The 12,694-nt window shown below is 38.7% G+C and overlaps 1 protein-coding gene across 1 annotated transcript; it reads right to left on the bottom strand.

The window, feature by feature from the left end:
- Positions 1 to 427: 427 nt before the first annotated feature.
- LOC122030142 (BTB/POZ domain-containing protein At1g21780-like) lies at positions 428 to 2,652 on the bottom strand. Its single transcript, XM_042589305.1, has 4 exons — positions 2,364 to 2,652; positions 2,134 to 2,279; positions 1,374 to 1,489; positions 428 to 1,207 (listed from the first exon to the last, which is right to left on the bottom strand). The coding sequence occupies exons 1-4, from the start codon at positions 2,495 to 2,497 to the stop codon at positions 602 to 604; spliced, it is 1,002 nt and encodes a 333-aa protein (XP_042445239.1). The 5' UTR covers positions 2,498 to 2,652; the 3' UTR covers positions 428 to 601.
- Between the last annotated feature and the right edge of the window lie 10,042 nt (positions 2,653 to 12,694).

The following is a 12,694-nucleotide window of genomic DNA, read 5'->3' as shown; positions in this document are numbered from 1 at the left end:
AACAAGTCTAATCGTGATTTTATAGAACTTACCTTTAATAGATAAATCTAAATAGATAGCCCTTCAATAGACCACTCTAATAGATAAGTCTAAATTTAATTTGTAAATTTAATATGTTTTTTCAAAATCTCTGATAATAGATTATCGGACACTATCTTGCTATAAGGTGAAAGTACTTCTATGAGAGGAAGGTGATTGATGAGGGTGAAGAACTAGGGGACGGTGGTGGTGCAGCGGCAGCAAATCACCGGAATAGGGTTCATGTAAGGGAATGGAGGTAGAAAAGGGAAAGAAGACTAATTGAAGAATTTTTAAAATGACTTTTTCCACGAAAATTTTCGTAATATTTCCTTACTGAAATGCAACATGAATCTACCATCAAGCTAGCATGCATTAATTCAGCTTCAATCAGCCTGAAAACATAGAATTAATCGATAAGCCATCATATTTGCAGATCATCTATAAATGAAAAAACACAACTGTCCATGATAATCACATTAAACATTAAGAACTAGGACTGCAAGAAACAAGAACAACATTGACAGGCACCTATCATCCTATCATTTTAAATTTACAGCGCATACATCAGACTATGGGGTCGTCATGCAGGCTTCCATGCAGTGAGAATCTCCTGAAACATTTCGACCATTAGCTCCCTATCAATATGCTGGAAAAAAGTATTGATCTCATCCTTCACATCATATATCTTGCCAAAGTCAAACAAATACAGCAAGCATCCCTTCTTCAGCTTGTTAAGCTGATACAACCATGCCTCATGAAGTCTCTCAAGGACGTTGCTGGTGTTGATATCATCTAAGAGGCTCTCCTCGCAGCAATCTTTGAGATCAGCAATATCATACTTATCTGATGCACCGAGCAATGCGATTCGGTGTTTCCAGAATTCTTCTTGTTTGATCGCCCCATATATAAAACCAAGAAGCGCTGAGCAAGCTTCTAATGACATGTCCTCTATTTCGATTGTTGAGGACTCTTTCTCTCGGAGGTCATGCAGAAACATGCTTTCAAACACGGGGGAGCTTGAGGCAAGAATGGCTTTGTGGGCCTTGAGAAAACCATTTGAAGCTTTGATTGTAACGTCAACATGGATTCCATCCTGAAGCATTCGAGAGAGACACTGAAGACTGGTTTTGCTCGATACAGATTTTAGCAACCCTTCGGTACACAATAATGGATAGGGATCTCCACCCTACAATTATAAGCATATGATGTGTGATGAGAAAATGAAATTCAAAACCTAATTCAACAGAGATTCACAAGTGTAATCATATATAAGATAATAATTTATTGAAGAAATAAATGAAAACAATTTAAATGTTTCGCAAGCCTCATTGCCTATCTTTTGAAATCCTTACATTCAAGGAAGCAATCTTTAAATCTAGAAACTCCACATCAATTGTAAAGCGTCCTTGAAAGATATAATCAACCGGCCAGACAAAATCTTCACTTGTTCGAAGAAGCCTATCCATAACTACAATCAAGTAATGGCTCGTCAGATATAAGATGAATAAAAATTGCTAAAAATTATATTAATTATTCGTTGAAGAGAAACCTATGAGTAAAATTTCACCATTTAACTTTAAATTAATTGAAAACTCAATCATACCTTCAACTTTGAGTCCACCTATCTAAACTTAATAAGTGCACGAAGCACAACTTGGTATTAGCAAATGTGGTTGGCCATTAAAAAGACTTGTCTTGGTTTTGCTTGCAGATAGATAAAAGGAAGTTTATTCTTATTTTTATTTTTTGTGAAAACAAGAAACTTTCTAAGACTAAACGATCGGACAAGTCCAATGAAAAGACCATGATTCAGCATTTCAAGGATTTCCCATTATTGCCATTTCATGGTAGTGCTGTCAAAAAAAAATTCCAAGCGCAATCAGTGATTAAATTGAACCAGAGGAACTTCCACCTTCAGATCTTAATTTTATTGCTCAACCTTGGGCTTTTTCTGACTCTTGGAACAATTCATGATGATAAAATATAGCTCGAATTAAAACAATCGATCAATCTGGATATGATCCCAAATCAGTTAATTTGAATCCTCGAGGAAAGGCAAACTGATATGTAAGCTTAAACAAGCTACTCTTGACAAACAAGGATATATAATACCAGACGAGACGAAGCATCGGCGGTTAGGACCAGGGGAAGCGACCCGCACCACGAATCGAGCGACCGGTGGTTGTTCTTTCGACACCCTGCAAGGCTCCGGGAAGAGCCGGATGTACATAAAACGGTTCTTCTCGATCGTGAGGTACCTAAGAACCCAAAACGGTATTCTAATTTTAAACCCTAAAAAGCTAGGGGAAAGGGGGAACTTTCGGAGAGGAAGAGATTCAAACCAATTCCAGATGCCTAGCTTGAAAGACTCGGAGCGGCGGTAGGAGCAAGGGCCGAAGCTCTCGATCCTCCACTGCGCCAACCTCGAGATCGTCTCCACCTTGGAGTCGCTGGAATTCGCCGCTCCAGTGCTCATCACTCGCTCTTTCTCTGCCCCTCCCCTCCTCTCGCGCTTGCTCGGTGCGAAGCGAGGTCAAGAAAGGAGTTTTTTCGCGGAAGCTGATGCAGCAGAATACAGCACCCGCAGTAATCTACCGTTTCTTTCCGGGTGCGAAAAGCAACGACGTCTTGTAATAGCTTTGAGTGACAGGAAAGAGGAAACCCGTGGGGACCCATGGAGTCCAGCGAATGGGAGGGTCTCGCTTCCATCCTCGGTGCCGCGCCTCTGCACTGGGGCTGCTAACGGGGACAGAGATCCTCTATTGATCTCTGGACTAGTCTTGAACTCTTAGATATTTATTGATAAAGTAATTTGGACCTCATCTGTTTAACTGGTGGTATCTAGATCACTCCACCAATATATTCATAGGGTTTCTTCTGGTCTTGGAGATCTTGGACCAAAGGATCTGAGCTCGCTTCGGACATGAATCCTATGCTCCAAGATCTCTGGATCAGTCCTGGATCCTTGGATATTCATTGGTGGAGTGATCTGGATCCTACATGTTTAACAGATGGGGTCCAGATCACTCCACCAAATATAAATAGGTAGGGTCCATATCACTCCACCAATATATTTGTAGGATTTCTTCTTGTCTAAAAGATCCTCTGGACTAGAGGATAGGAGAATATCCAAACATCCGAGATTAGTCTAAGGATCTTGGATCAGAAAATCTCTATCCCTTGAAGCAGACCGCCACCATTAGCAGAGCTCGGATTCTCTGGTCCAGAATCTCCTGAACCAAAGGATCTGAGCTCGCTTCAAGGGCTCGATCGCCGTTTAATGGCACGGTTGAAAATAATAATAATAAAAAGCCTCGATTGGAAAAGCTCCTTTCGTCATGTTACCTCGCGGCTTGAAGGAAAGATTGAAAGTTTAAGAAAGAACGGGAAAGAAAGAATTAAAAATAAAAAAGGGTAAGAATTTGCAGGTTGATCAAGGTGGATTCTGAGATATCTACTGTATGAGATCTTGCCTCTCTAATACCGTAGAAGATGTTTCCGTCGAAGTACTTATGTCGCCTTAATTACTTTATAAAGAGAGGATTCCAATAAATCCACTGAACAACGAGGGATTACATATGCAGTTATTATGTATAATATTCTTCAATTCAATTATATGAGAAGTCAACCTTTTCTTCTGAAAATAGTTTCATTGCCTAGATGATCTGGTTATGGACAGCGTCGTTTACCTTGAAGTCGGCATAATCAGCAATAATACTTACAACTTGTCAATATAATAACAATAATTTCTTCATATTCTATGTATAAAAAATATAAGTTTAGGAACAAAAATTTAAAAAAGCATTCTTTAATAGTCACCACATAGCAGCTAAAACATATTAAAATAAATTATTATTTTCTAATTCCATATAACCAAAAATATTATGCATAGAATAATTTCTAAAAAAATATTTATCAGTTTAGTTAATATTATTTAAATTTAATCAACATTATTTTTTTGAAATGAGACACTGACTTATTAAAAATAAGAAGTATATTTTTAATAATTATAATTACTGGCTAGTAGTGTCTTTTTAATTTTTACTTCTTTATTGTTCCATCCGATGATTTCCTAAAGTATATTTGTCACTAATAAAATACGTAAACTTTATATTTCCTCCATGACGGTGATAATTAATAACATTAAGTAATTTTTTTTTAAATAATTCTCTTGTCTACGGTATCTTTCCTATGGGTTCTCATTCACTTAGCTAATTTATTATATTTATTTGAAATTCTTGAAAGCAATACAATGCATTTGAATCGAAATGAGACATGTACAGGTATCTAATTATCATCGATCTCTCGACTAATGCATATCAAAATAATACAAAATCAAAAGTTGACCTGAATCGAAATCTAATGTCATTGTCCCGATCTTTTTATCGTTGGATGAAGCTTTTGCAATGCAACAAAAGGTTTTCTGTAGGAACTTGAGTGACAATCATAGTCTCTCGATGGGGAGAGGAGAAGAGGAAGGCTCAAAATCTCAACATGCCCAAATGGATTTTAACCTCTTCTTATAAAAGCCCAATCCTATAGGGACTTTATTGGACCTATAATTCATTAATAATTTATCAATATTAATGAATTGGATTATTGAGTTATATATATATATATAATCCACATTCAATAGCTTAAACCTCCTTTAATACACAATATATCAGATCACTTGACAAAGTTTAATTCTTAATGACAATGATGTATAATATTAATTAAATGAAAACTTAATATTTCAATCTTCCATTTGAGTTACATGTAATATCATGTATATCACACAACACCTTAGTTAAGTTCAACAATATCAAAACTTTATGCGTTAAAATACTTTTTTAATTAAACAATTTGATTCATTAATTCTGACAATATAAAATAAAATAAATCGGAGTTATCTTACTTGTAATAAGACTCAAAAGTAATCATAGTACCAACTTCATTAACAACATAGATATGATGTGATTTATAACATGAGAATGACATGAAATGTAATATGCATATACTCATTCTCAATTGGTCCTCCTTATAACTCAAATAAGATCCAAATCATATTTATTGATATTTTGTGCTAAACTGTAATTATAAATCACGATTCAACCTTATAGGTCATAAAGTTACAAGCATCATTTGCAAACCGCAATAGACAATAATGATGTCTTTATTTTAGAGAGTCAAACCTTATACACGTGTAAACCTTAGTACGTACAATAAGTCAAAAGTATATGTGTTCATTTATATAGAGTAGTACAATAAATACATACTTCCACTAATTAAGTATTTTATCAAAAGAAAGAACCATCATATTTATTACAAAATGATGAGACATCTTTGTTAGGGCACTTTTCCTTGGTTAAGTTTGACCAGTTTGACTAAACTTGAGTTGGGTCAAGCTTGAGTTGTGATGTTTGAATTTTGATGTTTGACAATATATGGAGATTGCTAGGGCAATCGTCTGGTTGTGGAAATGGTCAAAGGGTTGACCAAGTTGATAATGAGAATACAAATCAAGTAGGTCAAGGTTGACAGGAGACTTGACTGGCAAAGTCCTAACTGGAGTTAGGCAATTGGGAAAGTCCTAACTGGAGTTTAGGCAATTGTGAAAGTCCGGAGTTTATGCAATTGGGAAAGTCCTAACTGGAGTTTAGGCAATTGTTAAAGTCCTAACTGGAGTTTAGGCATGTGAAAAGTCCTGGTGTGGAGCCAGGCATTTGGAAAGTCCAAGTGTGATCTTGGCAAAAGAGAAAGCCCTGGTAAGGAGCCAGGCAATTGGAAAGTCCAAGCATGTGGTCTTGGCAAGGTAAGTCCTAGTGTGACTTGGCAAAGAGAACTCGATAACTAGAATGAGGCTGAAGGAAGCTCCTAAAGGCAAGACGTGAAGGATGGGTAGATATCCGAGGGACGCAAGGCTGATGGAGGAGGCTAGAAGGCTAGTTCGAGGTTGATCGAGTGTGATGTATAATCCAACAACTAGGATGAGGCCGAAGGAAGCTCCTGAAGGTAAGGCATGAAGGATGGGAGATATCCGAAGGACGCAAGGCTGATGGTGGAGGCTAGAAGGCTAGTTCGAGGTTGGTCGAATGTGGCCAAATGCTAGGCATGGAGACGCAACAGGTCACGGTTGACCTGGAGTTGGGTTGGGGACTTTGGACTTGAGTTTGAATCAAGTCCAGGCAGTTCAAACGATCGGGCAATCGATTGAACCGGGCTCCAATCGATCGGTCGATCGATTGGAGTATGTTGTGAGTGTGGGCTGACTCCAATCAATCGGCTGATCGATTGGGAGCATTACTCGTGAGCACAGAAGTCATCCCAATCGATCGGTCGATCGATTGGGGGGAGAAGCTCTTGCGTATACGCGAGAGCACAGAATGGTTCTGAATCGATCGGCCGATCGATTCAGATGGTCCCAATCAATCGGTCGATCAATTGGGAAGTGACCGTTGGGCAGGAAATAAGCGATGGACGGCTGGGATGAAGCGGTGCTAACGTGGCAATCGATTGGGGATGGATTGGATCGATTGGGAGCACTATTTAAAGCCTTGGCGGAGCATTTTCTCCATAGTTCTTTGTGAGCTTCATCTGCGACTTTTCTGCAATTCTTCACGCGAGCTTTCAGATCTTCACTGCCAGTTCTTGAAGACACTTGGAGGTGTTTCTCCAAGGTTCAAGAGGCAACAACGAGCAACAAGTAAGCAAGCAGAAGTGTATTTCACTTGTATTTCTGTATTCTCTTCTTGTAGTGGTGTTGTGTTGTTGTGTGAGTTTGTACGAGGCTTCTCCGCCTCCGGCTACGACCGAGAAGGAGGTTTGCATAGTGGAGATTGTGTTGTGTGTGTGGATCCTTGGATTAGTCACCTCTTCTTGAGGTGGATACCAAGTAAAACCTAGGTGTTAGCGTTGTGAGTATTTTGTTTTGTTTTGTCTTTGTATTCCGCTGCACATTATCAAGACAAAGCAAACGACGCAAGGAGTGCGACGAAACGCTATTCACCCCCTCTAGCGGGCACAAAGGTCCCAACAATTGGTATCAGAGCGAGGCCGCTCTTCTGAGGACTAACCGCCAAGAGAGCAAGAAGCTAGAGGAAGAAGATGGACTTGGGAGGTCCACTTGGATGGGACATCCGGATTCCACCTCCGTACGACAAAGAAGAATTCAGTTTTTGGAGGAATCGGTTGGAGACTTGGTTCCAAATGGATTGGAACCAATGGGTTGTCTTGGAGGACCCATTTGAAGCTCCAACAGACAAGAAGGGTAAACGCCTCCGACCTCGACATTGGACCGAGGAACAAAAGGAGCTAGCGGAGGCGAATAAGGAGGTAACAAAAATATTGCTCAATTTATTACCTTCTAACATTATATTGAGTGTAGGTGAATACACTAGTGCAAGTGATCTTTTGAAATAGATCATTGCCTATCACGAGAACCCAACATAATTCCAAGGAGTTGAGGAGCCCAAGGAGAAGGGCTCATTGGTCCAAGAAGAGAAGGACCAATCCGATGTTGACACAAGGTCAACATTTGAGGAGAAGAAGGAAGAGAAGGAGAAGGAAGAAGATGAGAGATCCTCTACATCTTCAAGAGAGGTAGAGGTGGAAGCATCCACGACCTCGAGAGTTGAAGAGGTGGAAGCACCCACACCTCCAAGTAGAGAAGAAGAATTAGAAGATGATGCTACCTCCACAACTCAAGCTACATCAAATGGAGAGTCAAGCATCAACCCTACAAGCAAAGGTATAAAGAATTCAATAGTGAATAATAAAAATCATATCATTTGCTTTGAATGAAGGGAACATGGACACTATAAGAGCAAGTGTCCAAAATTAGCCAAGGAGAAGGGCCAAGTGGCAATCAAGGCTAAGGAGAAGCCTAAAGTGGTTGGTCCCACGGAACACAAGAGCAAGGAGCATATTGTATGCTTTTCATGCAATCAAAAAGGACATTACCGAAGTCAATGTCCTAACGGGAAGAAGCCAACCAAGGTTAAAGGAGGAAGCACAAGTCTAGGGGGAGCTTTGAAGAGCAAACCCAAGGTAACCTTTAAGAGTGCAATTCCTCCTAGTCATGATAAAATGCATGTTAGAAATAACTCTCATTTTTTTAATGCTAATTGTCATGACAATAGGAAGCATGATAGAATTAATACAAAATATATACCTCCTCATGCTAGATCTACCACACCTAAGGTTAGGAAGGTAGACAATCATTTAGAATATAACTCTAGGAATTTTAGATACAACCCTCAGAATAGAAATGCTCATAGGAGTCAAGAAAAATCTAAGTCTATGGATTTAATGATGGAAAATCAAGTCTTGAGGTCAAGACTTGATAACTTAGAAAGGACCCTAGCTAGAATCGAAAACATGCTTAGGGGGGGGGGTCAAAATGAGTATAACCTAGGAAAAGCTAGACAAGAGCCATCCAATGGCTATAGAGGTTTGGGATACAAACCTAAAGTCAAGAAGGATGTGACTTCCCATCATAGGGTTTCATATACCTATGAAACCAAACCTAGGTCTAGGGGCCAAGTCAAAAATACTAGGGAAGTCAACCCTAAGAGTACTTTTGTCAAGACCGAGGTGACTAAGGCTCCAAAAAGGCCAAATAAAGTCACAAAGAAGGTTACACGGGAAGTTATCCCTATGAGTGACCTAGTAGAAGTGACCAAGGCTTCTAAGAAACCTAGAAAGGTCCTTAGGAAGGTATTTAGGGAAGTTGTCCCTAGGGAGTACCTAGAGCACCCAAGGAGCACCAATAAGTTTTGGGTTCCTAGGAGCATATTCTCTACACCCTAGATGGGTTTAGAGAGTGTCAACTCCAATTGGAGAGGTAGTTAACCTAACCTTGGTGAAGTTGACACTTGGGAGCATTTTCAAGGGTATTGTTAGCCTTTGAAAATGAAAAAGATTAATGGGTTACTCTTTGAAAGAGTAAAATGTGTCAAAAATTGAGGACTTGGATCTAATTCAAATTGACACACTTGAGTGAAGCAAAGAAATGTCAAATTTAGGAAATTGACATTTTCTTATGAAATTAAGGGAAATATAAACCTTAATCCAAAATTGTCACTCTTAAAAAGAGTAAAATGTGCCAAAGTTTGAGGTTTTGATTTTAGTCAAAATTGGCACATATGGAAAAAGGATAAGAAATACCAAGTTGGGATTTTGGTATCTTCTTAAGGGGATTAAGGTATGTTTAAGCTTTAATTCTAAATAATGACTCCTTGGAAGAGTAGGTTGTGCCAACTTTATGGAATCACATTTAATGTTAGTTGGCACAATTGGAAGAAGGATAAGAAATGTCTAGTTGAGATCTTAGTGTGTTCTTAAGGAACTAAGTCTTAAGTCCCAAAGATTAATTCTTAAAAGGGAGTGAACTATGCCAAGAAAATTAAGGGTGCAAAATTGATTTCAATTGGCACATATATAAAGGCAAAAGAAATGCCAAGTTGGGGTTTGGCATTCTCTTAAGGGAGAAATAGGCAGTTTAAGATTAAATTCTAAGGTTTAGCATAGGATTAAGGATACTTAGATAGATTATCAAGGTATATTTTAATTATGCTAAAATGTCATGATTGATTGCCTATTATATGTTATGACATCATGTGCTGCATTCATGTTTATTATGAAAAATATAAAAATACCATATCATGTCATACATACATTATGTAGTTATAGCATATTTTTCTTTTGAAAAATTACTTATTTTGATGTATACCATGTAGCATCATGCATTATGTTAATTTTCTTGTGATTAAGGACAAAGACATTTATTACGAATGGTAAATATCCCAACAAGTGGGAGTATACCAAATGACATCCTCGGTGGATGATCATAAATTTTATAATGCCTAGATAGATATGCATGATCCCTTAGTGTAGGGCAAAACCAAATATACATCTCACAAGAACTATAAGGTGACTTGTATGTATTTTTAGTACACATTAGATGCAAGTGAAATGTTAGGATGGTGAACAAAACTCAAGGTGTTGATTTAGTACATCTTGTTGAGTTTTAGGTTCATCAAAACACATAGTTATGTGTTTTCCAATCATTGGGAAAGCTAATGTACAAGTCATGTGCATTGAGCCCAAAGAACATGGTTGGATATTGGTTTTGAAAATGATTTTAAATGTACTTTTTGAAAACCTTGATAAAAGCTATCTTTTGATAGAATTCATAATTGGAAAGTTGGACACAAACTAGAAGAAAACATTGAAGTTTTTAAGAGTTTTCAAGATTGTGTCAATCTTTGAAAATAGGAAGTATTTTCATAGAAAACTATTTTTCCTTGATAGTATATACCCTAAGTAGTGTCTACATGAATTTTCATGATTTTTAGATTCTTGTAGAATTTTTGGGGAGTTTCTAAATTTCGCTGAAATTGAATTTCAGGAAATCAGAAACCCAATCGATCAGCCGATCGATTGGATTGGGTTCGATCGATCAGTCGATCGATTGAGAAGCCAATTCCCACGAACAGAAGGGTGTTGAATCGATCAGGCGATTGATTGACCCGTGATTGGATCGATCAGTCGATCGATTCAAAGGGAATTTCTGCGCACAGATGTGCGTGGAATCGATCAATGGATCGATTGGAGTGAAGTCAATCGATTGAGTCCCAACTTCAATCGATTGGGGAGTCTGATTTTGGTTGGAAAAGCCTGATTTCAGCACTTCAAGTCACTTCAAATCCCATTAACCACTCCAAACCCCTTGGAATACATTTGTATACATTTAGGGGAGTTTTCATGATGAAAACAAGTATGGATTGGTTAAGAAAAACCAAAATGAAGTTTAGGATAGCGTTTAGTTTCAATTTTGAATTTTAGAACCTTAAAACTTCAAGTTATGGTTCTCAAGGGTTATTAACCATGCCTAACCCTTTGGAATACATTTGTATACACTTAGGGTGAGTTTTCTTGATGAAAACAGGCATGGGTTGGTTAAGGTAAACATAGGTGAAGTTTAGGGTGAGGTTTAGGTTCTTTATTGAATTTTGAACCTCAAAACTTCGAGTTTTGGTTTTCCTAATTGTTTAGGAACTCCAAGTCATTGTTGGGGCAATGATAGAAGTTTGACCATGTTTTTAGGGGGAGTTACTCTTTGAAAACATAACAATTTATTTTCAAAGACCTTGGAAGGTGGGTTAAACCTTCGTGATGGATAATACTCAGGGTCGAGTATTGGGGAACAATGGAAGATTGGTTATCTTCATTGTTAGGATGATAAATACTCTCGGATGAGCATTGTGGAGTAGATTATTGCTCAAGAGGGAGCATTGGGCTAATGAAGGGGGATTGGACCTTCATTGGTAAAGTGGAAAATGCTCTTGGAGGAGCATTAAAAAGTTGAGTACTGCTCAAGGGGGAGCATAGGATACAATGAATGGGATTTTCATTGGTCAAATGGTGAATGCTCTAGGTTGAGCATTGTGGAGAAAAGTAGAGCTCAAGGGGGAGCTTTGGAGACAATGAAGGGTATGTGATCTTCATTGTAAAGTTAACTCTTTTGGAGAAGAGTTGGTTTTCTATTTTTGATGTGTGCCAAAGGGGGAGAATTGGAGGTTGAGTTAGGCTTTCATTCATACTTTGTCATGGAAGAGTTAAGGCTATGAGATTTAGCCTTGGTGATAAAGAAGGAGTTAAGGCTATGAGATTTAGCCTTATGATAAAGTAGAGGTTAAGGTTATGATATTTAGCCTTGGTATGAAGAAGAAGTTAAGGCTATGAGATTTAGCCTAACTTATAGGTATTGTCAAACATAAAAAAGGGGAAGATTATTGGGATAATTTCTCTTGGTCAAGTTTGACCAGTTTGACTAAGCTTGAGTTGGGTCAAGCTTGAGTCGTGATGTTTGAATTTTGATGTTTGACAATATATGGAGATTGCTAGGGCAATCGTCCGGTTGTGGAAATGGTCAAAGGGTTGACCAGGTTGATAATGAGAATACAAGTCAAGTAGGTCAAGGTTGACAAGAGACTTGACTGGGAAAGTCCTAACTGGAGTTTAGGAAATTGTGAAAGTCCTAACAGGAGTTTAGGCAATTGGGAAAGTCCTAACTGGAGTTTAGGCAATTGTGAAAGTCCTAACTGGAGTTTAGGCAATTGGAAAAGTCCTAACTGGAGTTTAGGTAATTGTGAAAGTCCTAACTGGAGTTTAAGCATGTGGAAAGTCCTGGTGAGGAGCCAGGCATTTAGAAAGTCTAAGTGTGATCTTGGCACAGGTTGAAAGTCCAAGTGTGATCTTGGCAAAGGAGAAAGCCCTGGTAAGGAGCCAGGCAATTGGAAAGTCCAAGCATGTGGTTTTGACAAGGTAAGTCCTAGTGTGACTTGGCAAGGAGAACTCGATAACTAGGATGAAGCTGAAAGAAGCTCCTGAAGGTAAGGTGTGAAGGATGGGTAGATATCTGAGGGACGCAAGGCTGATGGAGGAGGCTAGAAGGATAGTTCAAGGTTGATCGAGTGTGGTGTATAATCTGACAACTAGGATGAGGCCAAAGGAAGCTCCTGAAGGCAAGGCGTGAAGGATAGGAGAAATCCGAAGGACGCGAGGCTGATGGAGGAGGCTAAAAGGATAGTTCGAGGTTGATCGAATGTGGCCAAATGCTAGGCATGGAGACCCAACAGGTCACGGTTGACCTGGAGTTGGGTTGGGGGCTTTGGACTTGAGTTTCAGT

The sequence above is a fragment of the Zingiber officinale genome, chromosome 10B (assembly GCF_018446385.1).
Source record: "Zingiber officinale cultivar Zhangliang chromosome 10B, Zo_v1.1, whole genome shotgun sequence".
NCBI lineage: Eukaryota > Viridiplantae > Streptophyta > Magnoliopsida > Zingiberales > Zingiberaceae > Zingiber > Zingiber officinale.
This window is presented reverse-complemented; position numbering and strand designations above follow the sequence as displayed.

Bases quoted from the DNA above. Each gene is read 5' to 3' on its own strand.
- LOC122030142 (XM_042589305.1), bottom strand. From the start codon at position 2,497: ATGAGCACTGGAGCGGCGAATTCCAGCGACTCCAAGGTGGAGACGATC. The intron at 2,280-2,363 runs GTTTGAATCTCT...TTGGGTTCTTAG, and splicing joins AAGCTAGGCATCTGGAATTG to GTACCTCACGATCGAGAAGA. The intron at 1,490-2,133 runs GTATTATATATC...ACTTGATTGTAG, and splicing joins CCGATGCTTCGTCTCGTCTG to TTATGGATAGGCTTCTTCGA.